The sequence below is a fragment of the Trichosurus vulpecula genome, chromosome 1 (assembly GCF_011100635.1).
Source record: "Trichosurus vulpecula isolate mTriVul1 chromosome 1, mTriVul1.pri, whole genome shotgun sequence".
NCBI classification, from domain to species: Eukaryota; Metazoa; Chordata; class Mammalia; order Diprotodontia; family Phalangeridae; genus Trichosurus; species Trichosurus vulpecula.
In genome coordinates, this window is record NC_050573.1 from 447417956 (window position 1) to 447437063 (window position 19108).

Below are 19108 nucleotides of genomic sequence, written 5' to 3' on the forward strand. Positions count from 1 at the left end.
ATATAAACACCATCTATGTACTGATTACCTTTTGAACCCATGTGAAGGCCTAGTGACAAGGCCAAATCTAAAGTTGCGCAAATTTTATTTTTCTATTTCTGGAGGCCACACGAGTCTATAATCTTGTACCTTGCACTTCAACCAGCAGCTTATTTTAGAGGAAGAGGAAAATATGGAATTTGGACAGGACTATGGAAAGATTTAGTTATTTCTAGTTATTTAAAAGGGGAGCTCAAAGTTATGGAACAAAGTAATACAAAGGACCCAGTTCCTTTGGTGGATTAGCATATTTTTCCTTGCTTAGTTTTAAAACAGTGTATTAATTACTTGGTAGTCACATGATACCACACCAATACCTGAGACAGTTGCAGGTGCCCAACCCACCAGCAAGGCACAATCAGATATGTGCTGAAAGATGTTTAAGTAGCTCTCAGGAAAAAAAAAAGTGTATGCACAACAAATGTTTAAGTTTAGGCTGCATTAACATTTTCTTCATCTTTTTCTTAAGTCGAGGTAATCACTAAAACAAGTCTTCATTTGTAATGTTTGCCAATTCCTGAGGTGTAAATACTTACACTGAAAATTTAACATGGTTCCCATGAGCTGGCTCCAATATACCCCTCGTTATACCACTCTGGATGTCTCAGAAGGCTTAATGATAATACTGTCAACCAGCATTTATATAGTGCCTACCACGTGTCAGGCTTTGTGCTAAGCACCTTATAAATATTATTTCATTTGACCCTTATGACAACTCTGGGAAGCAGGTGATATTATAATATTATATTTAGGAAACCGAGGCAATAAATTACAGTTGAGGAACTGAGGCAAACAGGATTTGCCCAGTGTCCCACTGCTAGTAAAGTGTCTGAGGTCACATCTGAACTCAAGGCTTCCTGACTGCAGGCCCAGAGCTCTGTCCACTGTGTCATATAGTTAAATAAAAGTTAGGTGAATACTTTAGTCCTAAGACTTGGACATTTTTCGAAAAAGCTTTTCTCAAGATGAATTTGGCATTTAACTCAACAAACATTTACTAAATGGCTACTTGCACAAGGTTCCATGTTAGCATTACAAAAACAAAAATGGAAAGTCATTGTCCATAAGGAACTTACATTCTATTAAGTGGGATACAATATAGACAGGAGTTAAAACACAGTATATTCCACATGGTAACACAGTTCAACCAGTTTTGGGAGCACCAATTCAGAAAGTGGATGGCAGATTAGAAAGGAGAGAAACTAGGGGTGAGCAAACCAATTAGGATCTCTTTCAGTAGTCTAGATGACAGACAAGGGCCTAGCTAGAAGGGAGGCTGAGTTAAGAGGAAAGGTTGGATGTGAGAGATGTGGTAGAGATCTAATTGAAGGGATACGAGCAATGGAAGAGTCAAGGATGTTCTCTGAAGGGAGGGCGTCTATTAGGCAGAGTTGAGGAAGACTCAAGGATGATTTCAGGTTTGCAACCCTGGATGACTGACTGGAAGGATGGCAGTGCCACATGGAGGAGGGATGGGTTTTAGGGTATATAAGATGAGTTCTGTTTGGGATATCCCAAGTTTGAGATGACAGTGGCTTATCCAGATAAAAGTGTTTTCAAGGCCAGAATGATATAGTAGGATACATGTGGGACTTAGGGGAAGCTTGTATTCTAAACACTGCTCCTGATACTCTAAGCCTCAGTATCCTTACCTGTAAAACAGAGAAAAATAAAACCCTATGGGATTATACTGAAGTTATTATTTATTATTATATTAATAACTAGTTATTAAATTGGGATCCAGGCTTTTCTCCTCAATTTCCTTAAGGCCCAGCTCCTATAAAAAGTCAGTCTCTGAAGGACATGAATGATTGAGGAAGATTACCCCTATCCACAAGGAACATGCTCTTAAATATTGGGTGGGACCCTACCCAAATAGGAGACTTAACTTCTGTTTACAGTATAAATAGAATCTAGTTTGGGTGAGTTCTTACCCTGGGGAAAGGAGTTCCTGTCCTCATACCCCTCGGTTTGAATTTAGGGTGACCCAGCTCATGAAGGAGAAAACCAACCAGAGCAGTCTGGATGGACATGGATTCTCCTGTTCAGATTGCTGGAGGAGGCTGAGTCTCATGATCAAGCCACATTCTCAGCAGGAGGAGCTGAACACTTCTAGCTCACCTCCTCATTAAATGTCTACCAGTCAGGATTGATTTTCATTTGTCAGGAGTATTCCCTTTCAAAAAATATTTTGGGCTTTCAGGCTCTTCATGGGTCATCTTTGGTTACCGAGAGAAACCAGTGACTATCAATTTATTGATTGTGGATAGCCTAATTGATAAATTGATTACTAATTACCCAGAAACTCTCTCTCAGACTTTTTCATGCATGACATACCACAGGACTGTCATAAGGATCAAACGAGATAATGGTTAAAAGGGAGGTAGCCCTTGGCCTCGGGTGAAAATCATCATTTTGTAGGCATCTTTGAAAAGGGAAAAAATGAGGATAGCTGCTTTCCTCTATTCTTTTTCAGCTGTTAAATAGCTCATCGGGTGACTTTTTTAGGGGGAAGTGGAAATGGGGGGAGATCTGGGCTTGTGTAGAGAATTCCTGAGGTACTATATGTGAGACAGGATTTGAACCTAGTTTTTCCTGACTCTGGGGCCTGCTTTCTACACTGATTCTCTACCAAATAATATATTGTAATATTACCTTCATACCTAATTTAGGAGAATGTAATGAAAGTCTTCTTTAATGTTAGAGCTGGAAGAGACTTTAGAAGTCATCTATTTCAACTCTCTTAATTGATAGTGAAAGAAAATGAGGCCTATATTCAGGGGTATGCCGAAGCCAATTTGAACAGGCCATGGTTAAATTTTTGGTGTGAGCATTACATCTTGGAAATGCTACAAATGAGGGCTTGATTTATTGTTTTGCTGACTATCTAGATTTAAGAAAGTGAGGGAGAAAATGAAATGTACCAGCATACCCTATTTGAAAGGCTAGAATAATCCTCTTTCAAACCAAGTTTGGCAGGAAGAAAATAAATAAATGTCTCTGAGTTAAACAAAAAATTTCCTCTAAAGATGTTTTCAAATGAAAAAATGAAAGTACTAATGATTTAAGAGCATCCATACCTGGATTATGACTAATGATTACTTGGGAAACCCTTTTCTATCAATGATGAAATTACCCATCTGGGTCAAGCTGTCTACTTTTAGAAAATCTAATGTATTTGTTATTGATGACATATGTTGACTTAATCAGACTATGCAGGCTGGATCACAGGGAATGGAGGAGAAAAGTCAAGGCAAATTTGATTTCTCAGGGAAAAATTTAGGATGGCTTTTAAATTTGGAACATTAAAAAGTGGCGACATGAGAAAAAAGATGTTTCCATAAAATCACACAGCACTATTTAAAATTCCACTCTTTAAAATGTAAATGGCCCAAATAAACATGGTCTAGTTCTAGCATGAAGAATGATTCATTTGAAACAAATCATTTTAAAACAAGCTAACAGAGAAAAAGTGATTACTTTTCAAAAGAGAATCTCCAGATCACAATGGTTGCGACTAAGGACAGTGGGGGAGGAATTTCTGATTTTGAAATGGGGTTTTAGTTTTCATTATACTCACATTTCATTCACACATGCAAAGGGAAAATAAAGAATGCAAATTGTCGGTATTTTGTACTTAGAGGAGATAAAAATGTTTAAAAGCTCGTTTCTCATTCTCTTTTAAAAAACAAAAATAGATCTTATGTTTTGTTAAAAGCCTTTTCTATGTGTCTATTGATATAATCATGTGATTTTTTTTTTGTTCTTGTTATTAATGTGGTCAATTGTTTGTAGTTTTCCTAATCCCAAACCAGCTCTGTATTCCTGGTATAAATACAACCTGGTCAGAGGATAGAATCTTTGTGACATGTGGCTGTATTCCCTCTGCTGATAATCTATTTATAATTTTTTGCATCAATGTTCATTAGTGATATTGGTCTGTAGTTTTCCTTTCTCTGTTTTGACTCTCCTTGGTTTAGGTTTCAAGAATATATCTAGGGGCAGCTAGGTGGCGCAGTGAGTAGAGCACTGGCCCTGGAGTCAGGAGGACCTGAGTTCAAATCTGACCTCAGACACTTGACACACTTACTAGCTGTGTGACCCTGGGCAAGTAACTTATCCCCAATTGCCCTGCCTTCTCCCCTGCAAAAAAAGGAAAAAAAAAAGAATATATCTGTTTTATAGATGGAATTTGACAAGGTCCTATCTTTTACTATCTTTGCAAATGGCTTGTATAACATTGGAATTAATTGTTCATTGAGCCTTTGCTAGAATTTGTTTGGGAATCCATCTACTCTCAAGGTTTTTTTCCTTTGGAAGCTCATTTTCTGGCCTCTCCAATTCCTTCTTCTGAAATTTCTTTATTTCTGGGTATTCTGTTAGATTTACTGGCATACAGTTATACAAAACAGTTTCTAATATCCTTTATTTCTTCTTCATTTGTTTTGAATTCTCTTTATCTTTGATACCGATAACTTAGTTTCCCTCTTTCTTCTTTTTAAGCAAATCAGCAAATGTTTTATCTATTTTATTTTTTCTTCCCCAAACCATCTCCTAGTTTTATTAATTCAGTGGTTGTTTTCTTTAAATTTCTTTAATTTCTTTGATTTCCAGGATTTCTAATTTGGTGTTTAATTGGAGTTTTACAATTTGTTAGTTTTCTAGAGTTTTTTAGTTGTCAGACTAATTTGTTTTTTCTCTCTTATTGATTAAAGTGTTTAGAGATACAAGTTTTTTTTTCCTAAAGACTGTCATTTTTTTTTAAATTAAAAAGATCTATATAACATTCTACTAAGGTAGGTAGTGTGTGAGGTAAATAAAATATGAAGACTTCACAGGGAAGATATGTATAAATATATATCTATATCTATACTAAGAAATGTTTAAAAAACCAAGAAATAGGGAAATAGGGAAGTGGAAAATTCTGCGGCTGTGAGATTCTGATGGCTCAGCCTCTGGTAAAGTTTACCCTGAAACTTTTTGTTTTTTCTTCTGGTTCTGGTTTAAAGATTTGCTCAGTAAGAATAGGGTCACTGTGACCTGCTTTTCTTTACTGTAAAAGTACTGTAGAAGAATGGAGAGGGTCTCCCCTTCCCCTTATCCTATTCTCCTTCTTTAGATTTATAGATGTCACCTCAGTTGTAATCATTAACTAAGGGAATGGGAATTGGAATTTCTGTGCCTCAATTTCCCAGTTCTTTGTTTAGCTTTCGTGCTCAGATTGTAAGCACACCTCCCAGGCAATGGTGAGAAGGGTCAGAGGTGGGCGGGAATCCTCTTGTACTTTGACTCCTTTATTGGTTCTGCTCTGTGCTAGCAGAGGACGCCCTATTCTTGAGAACGGAATAAAATTTATTTCTGTTCCCACCCTGAGATGACTCCTTATTATAAATTTAATTGATGAGGGTCTTTCATCCCACACAGTAGTATTATAGTGGATATTACTTCAAAAATTTTAAGAAAAGACTATTTCAAGCATACACAAAGTGTAATGAATTAGTCTTAAATTCAGGTGTACTATGAAATTATAACTATACCTTATAAACAGAGCTGCCTCCAACTACCCAAATCATGTCCACTTTATTTGCTAGTTCTGGGAGTTCAAGAAGGTCTAATGCATCATCCAGACTTTTGGCAAGATAATGAGCTCCAGGAGGAGGTTCCCTAAATTGGAGAGAAAAAAACCAACAACAAATGATTATTTTTACTAGTCAAATAATTTAAACAGTCAATCAGTCAACTAACATTTATCAGGTGCCTATAATGTGCCAGGCATTAGGGATCTAAATAAAGCTCACAGTTTAATGGGGGAGAAAACAAGTAAACAATTACGTATAAACAAGATGTATATAGGATTCATTTGCAATAGCTTCAGAGGAAAGGCACTAAGATTAAAGAGAACTGGGAAAGATTTCTTGCACAAGGTGGGACCTTAGATGAGAACCAAAGGAAGCCAGGGCCAGGTTATGAAGGGTTTTAAAAACAAAAAACAGGATTTTATATTTGATCCTGGAGATAACAGGGTGCCACAGGAGTTTACTGAACAGAGGGCAACATGGTCAAATCTTCACTTTCATAAACATAAGTCATATTAATACAAATTAATGTCAACTTGTTCTTTTGTAAGAAAGATGGATGACAATTTCAAAGCATATATTCCCTAAATAGCTCTCCCTCCCTACTTGGTATTTCCCCCTTTCTTTAGCTAAAGAGATTCAATTCAATTTAACAAGTGAATAACCAATTGATCTCTAAAACTGGTCTCCAGAAGGCAGCTAGGTGGCACAGTGGATAAAACACTGGCCCTGGAGTCAGGAGGACCTGGGTTCAAATCTGACCTCAGATACATTGGTTGTTGGTACCTCTGGTGCAGTTAGGGTAGAGTATAAGAGGACAAACTCAAATTAATTAATGCTACTCGCTAACAGCAAAGTTTGATGATAACACCTTGACAGAAGTAGCACTGGTTTTCTAAGCATCTCTTCCACGCTTCAGTTGACCTATAATCTCACCAATTTCCCCCCAATGACATAGTCCCAACCCATCCATGCCTGCCCGTCCTGGGTCACGCTTGTCCATGACTTCCTAGAAGGGAACGAGTATTTACTAAATGCCTACTATGTGCCAGGCATTATCTCAAACACTTTACATATATTATTTCATTTGATCCCCACAATACCCCTGGTAGATTTGTGCTATTAATACCCCCATTTTGCAGTTGAGAAGACTGAGGCAGACAGAAGCTAAGTAACTTGTCTGGGGTTGCACAGCTAGTAAATATCTGAGGCCAAATTTGAACTCGGGACTTGCTGCTCTATGTACAAGCTCCTCCCGGGGGTCCACTCAACTGTCTCTGTCTTCTCTTGACATTAAGAGAATACTAAGCCAGCATGTGAGCAGTCTGTCTCATTATTCATAGGATTAAATGATTCATTTAAAAATTCTCAGATGCCCGCTCAGACCAAGCACTGATGCGCTAAATGAGCTTTCGGGGGCTGAATGGGAAGAGAGTGGCTTTGGTTGGTGGGGGGGAGGGGGGGAACAGAATACAGCCAGGGATCTAAAAGTGTGTGACATTTGCAAATAAAGTGTCTATAACTTCTTTCTGCTCTGAAGACTTGTGTAAGAATCAGACGTAGGCTCTGACTTTTAACACTGTTACTGCACTGTACTCAGGTAAATTCATTCTTTCAACAAACATGTGAGTAAATTCTTTGGAAACAATCACAGGTAGGGGAATTAGATCAAGAAGATCTATGCAAGGAAACAGAAAGACAAGAGAGGCAGGAACAGCAATTTGGAAGAGGCAGCTTGGCCTAGTGACACAGTACAGGGGCTCTTAATGTGGAGTTTGTGAATTGGTTTCTTAAAAAAATATTTTGATAACGGTATTTCAAAATAATTGGTTTCTTTTGTAACCCTATGTATTTTATTTTATGTACTTAAAACTATTATTCTGAGAAGCGGTCCACTGGCTTCGCCAGACTGCTGAAGGGGTCTATGACCCCAAAAAAGGTTAAGAACCTCTGGTGTAGTGCATAGGGAATCAGGAAGACCAGGATTTGGGTCCTACTCAGTTACTCATGCGACCCCATGCAAATCACTTAATCTGTCTATGCCTCAGTTTCCTCATCTGTGTGATGAAGGGGTTGGTTCTCAATGGCTCTAAAGACCTTTCTAGGTCTAAATCTAAGATCCTATGTATTGAATGTCTATGATATGTGCTCCCTGGATGTTGTAGGAGACACAAATGATCTCCGCCCACAAGGAGTTTTATATATGGTATGATGGAAATAACTGGATCTGGGAGTCAAAGGATCGGAATGTGAATCTCCAGCTCTGTTACTTATTAGATGTGTGCCCTTGGGCAAATCGTGTCAATCTGTAAGTCTTTCTTTCACATGTAAAATAAAGTGTTTGACAAGAATAAAGTCTCTTCCAACTAAAGAAGTCCTAATACTATGAAGGTGGCATTTAAATGAGCTTTAAGGAACAGGACAGTCTTCAGTGGGAGGTGAGCATACCAGCGAGACAATGGCACCGGCAAAGGCAAGAGCGGAAAGCCCAAGAATACGCATAAATAGGGATTAGGGAAACAAGAGGCTGGGGAATTGGACAGTTACAAGAGTAAGATTTGGAGTGTATGAAGGGGAGAGATTGAAAGCGGAGACCAGCTAAGAGGTTGTTCAATTAAATTAAGGCATGAGGTGAAAAGGGGTCTGGAGCCTAGTCCTAATGGTTGAAGTAGGGATAGAAATGAAAAGTTGAATTCGAGGGATATTTCTTTCCTTACTTCCTTCTGGGTCCCCTTATCTTGCCCAAAGCCATGGGAACTCTGACCTGCAACCTGGGCTGGTTCACCCTTTCTTAGGCAACCTGGTACACCTCCCCTTCTTCTTTACCAGGCTCACCAAACTGGGCTTAGTGTGATCAGCCAATTGGCTTAGCACACCCCAGCTCAGAACTCCCAAGTACAAATGATCCACCAATCTCAGTCTCCCTAGCCACAGAGACTATAGGTGTTTTCCACCATACTGGCTGTGGGGCATTTTAAAGAAAAAATAGACTTGTTAACATATCGGAGGAATGCAGTGAATAAGAAGTCAGAAGTTTGCAATATCTTTTTAGTCCAGGAAACTGGAAGAATGATGTTACCCATAAAAGAGACAGGATAGTTAGGAAAGATTTTTATTATCAGGGACATGTTGGAGGGGTTAAGGTTCAGTTTTGTATATGCTGAGTTTAAGATGATGGAAGAACATCCACCTAGAGATGTCTTGTCAATATCTAGAAATAAGAAATTTAAATAGAGGCGAGAGGTCTGGCCTAGAGAGTTAGGAATTACCCCCTAATGAGGTGGCAGGTTAAACCATGGGAATTAAAGAGCTCATTAAAAATACATAGAGAAGAACATAGCTAGGATAATGGATGCTGACTTTGTGTACATCCATAGGAAGGGAAGTTACAGTCAAGGAGTCAGAAAGTATGGTTAGTAATATGAGAGAGAAGAAATTGGAAATGGAAGACACAAGAGAGGTTCAAGAAAGAGTTGTTGGTCCGCAAGTAAGTGAAGTAGACGAGAATAGAACTGAGAAATGACCGCTGAATTTAGTTAGTGTTTAGGAAATGTCACTGAAGCAGTTTATGGTAGAAGCCAGAAGGCCAAGGGAATGGGCTGATAAGCAGAGGCAGAAATTATCAGGTAACCAAGGGATCACAGATTTAGAAATAGAAGTGATTAAGACATCATGTAGTGGAAGGATAGCTGGAAAGGTTGGAATGGTCAAACAAAAGCTTCTTATTTTAATGACAGGGGGATCTGAGCATGTCTGAAGGTAGGAGGGAAACAGCCCATAGGGAGGGAGAAATTAGAGATGCTAGAAGGAGGCAATAGTTATTAGACAGCTCCCTAAGGATGGAGATCATGCCTTATTTTTGCACTGCTCCAAGGGCTTCCAAATGTTTTACAATAGGGCCTCAATATATACACCGAATAAATGAATAATCACAGGTTTAAACTTCTAGAGGAAGTGGGAAGACATGGGGTCCACAGTTCAAGTAGAAGGGTTGATTTTTGAGATGAAAATCCTATCTTTCATTGAGACTGGAGGGAAGACTAAGATATCAGTTGTGTGGACAGGGATATGCTGAGCTATGGATTAGAGGCACATTCTCACTTTTCTCCGAAGGGTACAAGGAAAAGCACATCTGATAAAGTGGGGTCTACTTGGGAATGGGAGGAGTTAATGGTTTAGGGAGAAAAGATAAAGCATGGAATAACTGTTGGCCATATTAAGGAGATAATGAGAAAAGAATGAATAAAAGAGAAAATCTTCCTCGTGTCTATTTATACTATAAACCCAAGGTTTCAATGTCACATAAAAGTGCCATGTATGGCAGCAATTTTATCTTTTGACCCGAAAGCTTTTTAAGATTTTTTGAAGAGAAATGCTGATGAAGGCACTAAAAGATGATTAGATTTAGAACAAGACAGGGCCTTAGCGGTCATCTTCACTTACCCCTTCAATGAAGAAACTGAAACTAGGAGTTAAATGTCTTGTTTGAAGTTAGAGACAGGTGGTGTGGCAAAGTCTGCATTTGAGCCCAAGCCCTCTGACTCCAAATCCAGTTCTGTTTTTTTCATTCTATCAAGCTGATACAGAATCAAATTTGCATTATATTTGCCAGGTTATAAAACCAGAAAGGGGGTAGCTAGGTGGTGCAGTGGACAGAGCACCAAGTTTGGAGTCAGGAAGACCTGAGTTCAAATCTGGCTTCAGACACTCACTAGCTATGTGATCCTGGACAAGTCACTTCACCCTGCTGGCCTCAGTTTCCTCATCGGTCAAATGAGCTGGAGAAGGAAATGGCAAACTGCTCCAGTATCGTTGCTAAGAAAACCCCAAATGGGGTAATGAAGAGTCAGACACATGAATGAAATGACTGAAATATGCTTCTGGTATGGCTCCAAACAAATCTTTCTAAAATAGAGTAGTCCAGGCTAATGAGAGTGTCTTAATGTTAGGGACAGCTATGCTATTATTTTATTTTAGCCCTGGCTTGTTATTTTTTCCTAGTGAGTGAGGAAGGGAAGGGTGGTAGGAGGAAAGTAAGAAAGAAATTAGATGCCTGCAGCGTATACGGTTTTCATAAATAGTAATAATTTATATATGTAAATCTCTCTCCTTCCAATCTATTTCAAGAGTGAGGAAGGGACCACTCGGGACAACATGAAATAAGTCTTAGCTAATAATTATTCTAATTATTTGGCACAAGCCCAATTCCCTATAATATTTGATAACAAAGCTTTAAAATAATGGTATCTACATGCCTTATAAATGTTTAATAAAGAGGCAAATAAAAACTATTAAATATAAATAAGCAAAAAGCATCCAAAACCAATTATCTACACCACTGGGGGCACATAAAGAATAAATTTTCCTCATTACTTTACAACTGCTGACCTGAAATTGCACATTCCTCAGCAAAATATCTTTATGGCTTGTTCTGGCTCTTGTTAACTATAAGTAACCTCTAGTATCTGAGAATGTATTATTAAAGAGTTCCCAGGAAAGCTGATATTGCTTACTGATTTGGGATTTATCAAGATGAAAGAATAAATTGGTTGAATATTCTGGCAACAGGGGAAAAGGACAGCAGAAGTTTTGTAAACCACAAGATACACCTGCATTTATTAAGCTGCTATTTTAACAAGATAGTTTAAGTAACAAAAATTCTTTTCCCACAGGTGTTTGGATATTTAAGAAGAAAGAATGTTTCAGTCTCATTTTTTGTTTGTTTGTTTTGGCAGGGCAATTGGGGTTAAGTGACTTGCCCAAGGTCACACAGCTAGTACATGTGTCAAGTGTCTGAGGCCGAATTTGAACTCAGGTCCTCCTGACTCCAGTGCCGGTGCTCCATTCACTGCTCCACCTAGCTGCCCCCCAGCCTCAATTTTTTTTAAAAACTCCCTCAAGTCTATTTCACTTTAAGGAAAACTCAAAAAATTTCATAGTAAGGATATTATGAAACATCAAGGAATAAAAGGTGACCATTAATTACCTCTATCATGAATTGTTTCGTTTTTTGGTATTTGTATCCCCATCACCCAACACAGTGCGTAGCATACTGCAGGTACTTAATAAATGCTTGCTGACTGAATTTGTTGAATGATTATTCAATTCATTAAGCAATGTTACACATAAGAAAAAGGAAAACAAGGATTTCTTTATATTGTCGTTGCCTGTTACTAAATCTGAAAAAAAAATTCAGTTGGGCTGGAATTTGCTGTATAAATGTTAACTCCATTTTGTAGGTTCTCTCAGTATAACTTTCAATCCAACTGAAAGGTATCAAGGGGGAAGACCTGGGTTCCAATCTGACTCTAACACTTATGGCCTTGAAGATGTTTGTTAACTTTTGTTTTCAATTCTACAAAAACTTATTAGCCACTTATTGTATACACGGCTAGGTAATGGGGAAGATGTCACCAGCAGTAATCAATCTACCCTACCCCTGCGGAAGGAATGACTTCAGGTCACTGCATTCAGCAGTTAACCCTATGCAAAATTTGTGAAGGCCAGGAATTTTATCTTGGGCACCATCCCACTTCCCTGGTCATTCCCTCCTCACTCCCTCAACTTGCCCTCTGCTCTAGCAAGCTTATGTTGCCTGTGGGCTTAATTAAGAAAAGATGCTATAGATGTTTGTCCCTTTGTTTTGGAGGGGACATTCATTCAATATTCATTTATTAAAAGCTTACCATACATACAGCCTTGTGACTGGGGAGATACAGAAATGATTAAAACACGGTCCCTACCCTTTTGAAGGTCAGCAAAGAACAAGACTATCTCCTTGTCCTGCCTAGTCACAGGCTTGTGTGACAATCAAATGACAAAATGTGTAGGATAACCCTGAAATCTGAGGAGCAGTGCACAAAACACAGCCTGTGAAGCATGGAACAATTTTGTAGTTCAGAACAACCGAAACAATCATGCTCAAGGTAGCATTTGAGCTTAAGTTCAAAGGAAACGAAGCTTCTGAGAAGTGAAGGTGAGGAAAGGCTGCACTCCAGGCACTTCTTCTACTTCCTCACTTCTCCACTCCTTGCAAATTCTGACCCTGCTCCTCAAAAGTCCTCTCTCCAAGGTTACAGACCTCCAAATTGTTAAACTGAGTGGTCTCTGTCAGACCTCATCCTTCTCAAGTTCTCAGCGTGAGTCTGAAGCTTCTGACTACCTGTTTCTTCTAGATATCCTCTCCTTCCTGTTTTTTTTTTTTCTGGGTGGCATTACTCTTTCCTGGTTTTCCTATCTACACTCCTACCTTCTTCATTTCCATCAGCACCCATCTCCTGTTCCCTATTGGTACGTGTATCTCAGTGCTCTGTCCCAGGCCTGCTTTCAGCCTTATGTGCCATACAGCCGTGCAATCACCCCATGTCTGCCTCCTTCTGACCTACTTCTCTCCATGTAGAACAGAATTTTCTGCAATGGACTTGAGACTGGGACTTCCAAACCTGGGTCTTCTCAAATCCATGCCCTCATCTAGGGGGAAGCTAGTCAACTAATCTTTGAAGCTCCTGCTCAAGGGCCCATCCCAGTTGATTAGTGGCCAAGGACATGAACTTACATGAAATTGAAAAGCTCCCCCACCTTGACAAATTAATACGAGGATAAGAAATGAAGTGGTTGACTAGGGAAAAAATTCTTTTTTATTCATCAAATGTCTCTGAGAAGAGTTTGGTATTTCAGTTATTTAGATAATTAACAGAAACATATAATGCCAAAGGCATTCCCTAAAAGTGATCCAAGGATAGGAACAAACAGTTCTACAAAGAAGAACTGTAAATCATTAAACCAAGAAAAGAGTTCTCCAAATCACTAATAATAAGAGAAATGTAAATCAAAGCAACCCTGAGGATTCACCTCTCATTCAGCAAATTGCCAAAGGTGACAAAAGATGGGAATGGTAAATGTTGAAGGGGGTGTTGGGAAGACAGGCACATCAGTGTCTTGTTAGAGCTGGGAATTAGTACAACCATTCTGGAAGGTAGTTTGGAAATGTGCAAATAAAGTGATAAAAGTGTCTATATCCATTGACCCAGGGACTCTACTATTAGGCATATACTCCATGGAGGCCACTGATAAAAAGCAAGGCTCCATTTCTGTGGTTGTTCAGTCATTCAGGTGTGTCCAATTCTTTGTGACTCCCATGGACCATTGCATGCCAGGCCCTTCTATCCTCCACTCTCTTTCAAAGTTTGTCCAAGTTTATGTTTACTGTTTCTATGACATTAGCTATCCATTTCATTTTCTGCCATCCCCTCTTCCTTTTGCCTTCAATCTTTCCCAGCAACAGGGTCTTTTCAAATGAGTTCCATCTTCTCATTATGTGGCCCAAATATTTGAGCTTCAGCTTTAGTATTTAACTTCCCAGCGAATAGTCTGAATTAAAGTATTGACTGATTTGATCTCCCTGCTATCCAAGGGACTCTTAAAAGTCTTTTCTAGCACCACAATTTGAAAACATCGATTTTGTGGCACTTGGCTTTCCTTGTAGTCCAACTCACAGCCATATATATATTGCTACTGGAAAAACAACAGCTTTCACTATATGGAATTTTGTTGGCAGGTGATGTCTCTGCTTTTTAACACGCTGTCCAGATTTGCCATAGCTTTCCTTTTAATGAGCAAGTGTCTTTTATTTTTCATGGCTGCAGTCATCATTTTCAGTGGTCTTTGAGCCCAAGAATAAAATCTGACCCCGCTTCCATTTCTTCTCCCTCTGTTTGCCAGGAAGTGATGGGACCAGTTACCATGATATTGGTTTTTTAATGCTAAACTTCAAGCCAGATTTGATGCTCCTCTCTTTCACTCTCATCAAGAGAAGTTTTAATTCCTCTTCACTTTCTGCCTGCAGAATACTATCACCTGCATATCTGAGATCACTGATATTTCTCTGGCAACCTTAATTTTGGCTTTTGATTCCTCCAGTATGGCATATCTCATGATATATTCTGCATTTAAGTTAAAAAAATAAGGTGACAATATTTGGTTCTAACTGTTGCTTCTTGGACCACATACATCTTCCTCAGGAGACAAGTACGATGATCTGGTACTCCCATCTCTTTGGGGACTTGCCACATTTTGTTGTGGCAAGCAAAAGCTTAAGTGTAGTCAATGAAGCAGAAGTAGATGTTTTTCTAAAACTTTCTTGCTTTTCTCCACAATCCAGTGAATGTTGGCAATTTGGTTTCTAGTTCCTCTGCCTCTTCAAAAACAACTCACAGGAGAGCAGAGTCCCTGGTTTTGGTTCCAGGGAAGAGGGGTGAACTGAAGCTTGAAGCCTGGGAAAGGACTGTAAGAATGTTTGTGGTGACAATAACCAGAAATAAGTCACTAAAGCGTGTGTGTGTGTGTGTGTGTGTGTGTGTGTGTGTGTGTGTATACAAAAGAGAATGAACCCAACCATAGATAGCTACTATGGTGATAGAGAAGATATGGCTTTAAACTAAGAAGAAGATAGAAGTTAAAACATCTACTTCTACTTTGAATAAAAGTTTAAAATGATCACTAGTCCAAAAAGCGTTCTTGGAAGAGCTTAAAAAGAACTTTAAAAATCAAACAAGAGAAATTGAGGGAAAATTTTGGAAAAAAATAAGAGTGATACAAGAAAATTTTGAAAAAAAAGCCAGCCATTTAGAAAGAGATCCAAAAACTTACCAAATAACTCCTCCAATATTCAAAAAAAGAGCCTAGACATTACACTTCAAGCAATTATTAAGGAAAATTGCCCTCAAGTTTTAGAATTAGATGTAGAACACAAATGGAAAAACTACCCATTACCACCTGAAAGAGATCCCAAGGTGAAAATTCACAGGAATGTTACATTTACACTACATTTGAAGCAAAAGTCTACCAGCAATAATTTTATCTCATTTAATATTACTCTATATGCAAATCATTCCTAGCTTGGCGAATAGATATCCAAACTGGCATAGTTCCCATGCTATTTGACATGTCTCTGTATCCCAAGATATAGATATTATCTCATACAAAGGAGGTGTAAATGAAAGAACTGTTACAGTGGAGGGCAGGAAGGGGTGGGGGGCTGGTAGTGCTAGAAACTTATTCTCATTGGAACCAAGTTAAAGAGGGAATAACATAAAAATCTAGAAGGGTATGAAAGCCTTCTTAACTTACAACAACAAAAAATAGCCTATTGTATCTACAGGCAGCTAGGTGGCTTAGTGGATAGAAAGTCAGGCTTGGAGTCAGGAATACCTGAGTTCAAATCCAGTCTCAGACACTTACTTAACTTGGGTAGGTCACTTCACCCTGTTTACCTCAGTTTCCTCATCTGTAAAATGAGTTAGAGAAGGAAATGGCAAACCACTCCAGTATCTCTGCCAAGAAAACTTCAAATGGGTGTCCCAAAGAGTCAGATATAGCGGAAAAATGGCTGAACAACATAAGGGATGATTGAATTTTGTTTTCACAGAAATCATATGAAACATAATTTGTGAAACCTAAGGAATCATGCTTATGGCTAATGTAGATGAACTGACTGTAGTAGAAAGCAGTGGGGGATGTAGCCCAGAAGTTGAGAGCAGACACTCTCTTTTGTTCTGAGGCCTTTTTCCTGTGTATCAAAAATTGCCAGGTCAGGTGTAGCTCATCAAAGATGGGACCCAGTAACCCAAACGGGGTCTTAGATAATGGAACTTTTCTTATGTGAACCCTGAAACGCCTGGGCAATGGAACACAGAGGAGGGAAATGTGAATCAGGATTAAGACAGAAAAAGCTTTGTAACTGTCTGAAAGGGTGTGTCTCCTTATGGATGAGGAGCTCTTGCCACCTCTGGTAAGAGAATGATTAATAAAATCTTTCCTTAATTCACTGAGGGCCATGTGAAGTTTTTTAGTAAGATGATTATTTCTCACCAACAACATCACAGTAGAGAGGGAGAAAAAAAAAGAGGACCCAGGACAGAGACCTTGGTGGAAACCTACGGTCAGCGGGTGTGACTGGTGATCCAGCAAAGGAGACTAGAGAAGTAACAAAGAACCCAGAGAAAGCACTGCCACAAAAACCTAGAAAAGAGAGATTATCTAGGAAGAGAAAGTGGTCCACAGTGTTTTGAAAGTATAGACCAAGGACCAGCCTTTCTCCATTTAGGAAGGATGCTTAAAATATGGGGATCTCAAAGATTATTGCTGGTAGACTTGTGCTTCAAATGTAGTTTAAATATTACTACTTTTTTGGTTGTTCAATGGTTTTTCTGTTGTGTCTGGCTCTTCATAAGCCCATTTTGGGTTTTCTTGGCAAAGATACTGGAGTAGTTTGCCATTTCCTCCCCCAGTTTCTTTTATAAATGAGGAAACTGAGGCAAAGAGGGTTAAGTGACTTGCCCAGGGTCACACAGCTAGTAAGTATCTGAGGCCAGATCTGAACTCAGGAAGATGAGTCTTCCTGACTCGAGGCCCAGCACACTATCTACTATGCCGCCTAGCTGTCCAATACATTTTCTTAGACAGTGTTAAAGACTAGAAAGAAGTCAAGATGGTGCTAGATGGCAAGTAAATGGGGCCCAGGACTTGGAGTCAGGAAGCCCTATGTTTGAATCCTGCTTCAAATGTTTTAATAGCTATGAGACTGGGCAAACTGCTTATGCGTCTGAGTTTCCTCATATGTAAAATCATTTTGTGAACTTTGAAGTGCAATGTAAATGTTAGCTGTTATTAGATTTAGCAAATAAAGCGATCACTGGTAACTCTGGAGAAAGTAGATTTGGTTGAATGGTAAGAAAGGATGCCGGATTGTGGAGAAGGGTGAGAAGAGAGATGGGGAGGTACCACTGTAGAACGCTTTCTCAAGAAATTTAGCCGAGAAAGGAAGGAGATAGAGGACAACAACTAGTGGGGATGGTTTAATGAAGGGCTTTTTAAGGATGGTGGGAAGACTTGGGTATTTGAGGCAACAAGAAAGATAGGGAGATATCAAAGATTACAGTGAGTGGGGAGCATAGTCAGGGGAATATACTGGAGAACACGGCAGAGAGAGGATAGGCAAGGAGGCTGTATACAAATTAATCAACTTAATCTACTGGCTGGCCTTGGGCACAAGACCATGTTTCAGTTTTATATTGCATCCATTCTAGTCACAGCATCGTTGGGTGTGTACTGATCTCACTCCCCCACCTTTTCTATCACCCCGTAACTCTCCCTTCCCCAGTCACCTCTCCTCTATTTGTCATCTTCACCTATTAGAATATAAGCTCCTTGAGGGCAGGGACTGTCTCTCTTTTAATCTTTGTATCTGAAGTACTTGTCACAGTGGAGCAGCTGGTGGTGCAGTGGATAGAGGGCCAGGCCTGGAATCAGGAAGACTCATCTTCATGAGTTCAAATCTGGCCTCAGACACTTACTAGCTGTGTGACCCTGGGCAAGTCACTTAACCCTCTTTGCCTCAGTTACCCACCTGCCAAATGAGATGGAGAAGGAAATAGCAAACTACTAAGGTATTCTAACAAAAAATCCCCAAATGGAGTCAAGAAGAGTCAGACACAGCTGAAGGACTGAACAACCATATTCAGCACAATAAGTAATCATTTGGAAAGTGGTGCTAAGAGCTTAATAAATGCTTTTTCATTCATTCTTTTTTGGTGGCATCACAGCCTAGTCATGAATAATGATAATGATGTCATTTCCATAGAGATGACTCCTAATCTAAATCACCATAGCAACAATGTTACTAGCAGCTGCTGTGGGAGAGTAAGTCCAATAACACCAGCACACAGGAGGGCTGCTAGCACAGGTTTTCTGATCTGTTTTTCTAAGGAAAGCAACTTTAAGGGGTTTATACCCTCACTTTAATTAAACATACATATATCATTCACTTAGTTTAGGGGAAAATGTCAGCACCTTGAACTTCAGAGTAAATACAAACAGAAATGACAGAGAAAATAACACAAATCAACAGACAGGCTTCTAACTATCTGACCATAGCAATACATACATAGTTACGAGAGAGAGAGAGAGAGAGAGAGAGAGAGGAGAGAGAGAGAGAGAGAGAGAGAGAAGGAGAGAAGAGAGAGAAGAGAGAGAGAGAGAAGCACCAACATCTGGGTTGTCAAAGCCAGGGGGTGGGGGTGGGGGTGGCTCCTTAACAATAGCTACCCAAAGTCTCATCTGGCCAAGTCACAATCTCTCTTCCAATGAGTGAGGCCCCAAAGCAAAATGCCAACCTCCAAGTATATATTTGCCAAGTTAGGATCAGAGGGCGTCACAATCACATGACTCACCCATGTGACTTAGGCCTTCCTGTGACTCAAGCAGGTCACCAAAGACTCCTGATGCAATCAAAGACTCCTGATTCAAACAAAGGCAAGGCTCAATCAAAGGTATCTGATTACCTCAGTGCTGAGAAGCACTCCAAAAGAAAAAACAGTGTAAAGTCCCACTTTCTTGCCATTACAATCATCAACCCTCTTCATGTCTTTCCTTGAGCTCCAGGCCATCTCTGCTCACCCAGTGGACATCTACAGCGGGTTTTCCTATTGGCACTT

At 39.4% G+C, this 19108-nt stretch overlaps 1 protein-coding gene across 1 annotated transcript in view; it reads right to left on the reverse strand.

Moving 5' to 3' along the window:
* The window catches only part of DHFR (dihydrofolate reductase), a 34610-nt gene that overhangs the window by 8204 nt on the left and 7298 nt on the right, over positions 1 to 19108 (reverse strand). The window contains exon 4 of the mRNA XM_036764623.1: positions 5577 to 5703. Within this exon, the coding sequence (XP_036620518.1) occupies positions 5577 to 5703 (127 nt within the window). The remainder of the gene's footprint in view (positions 1 to 5576; positions 5704 to 19108) is intronic.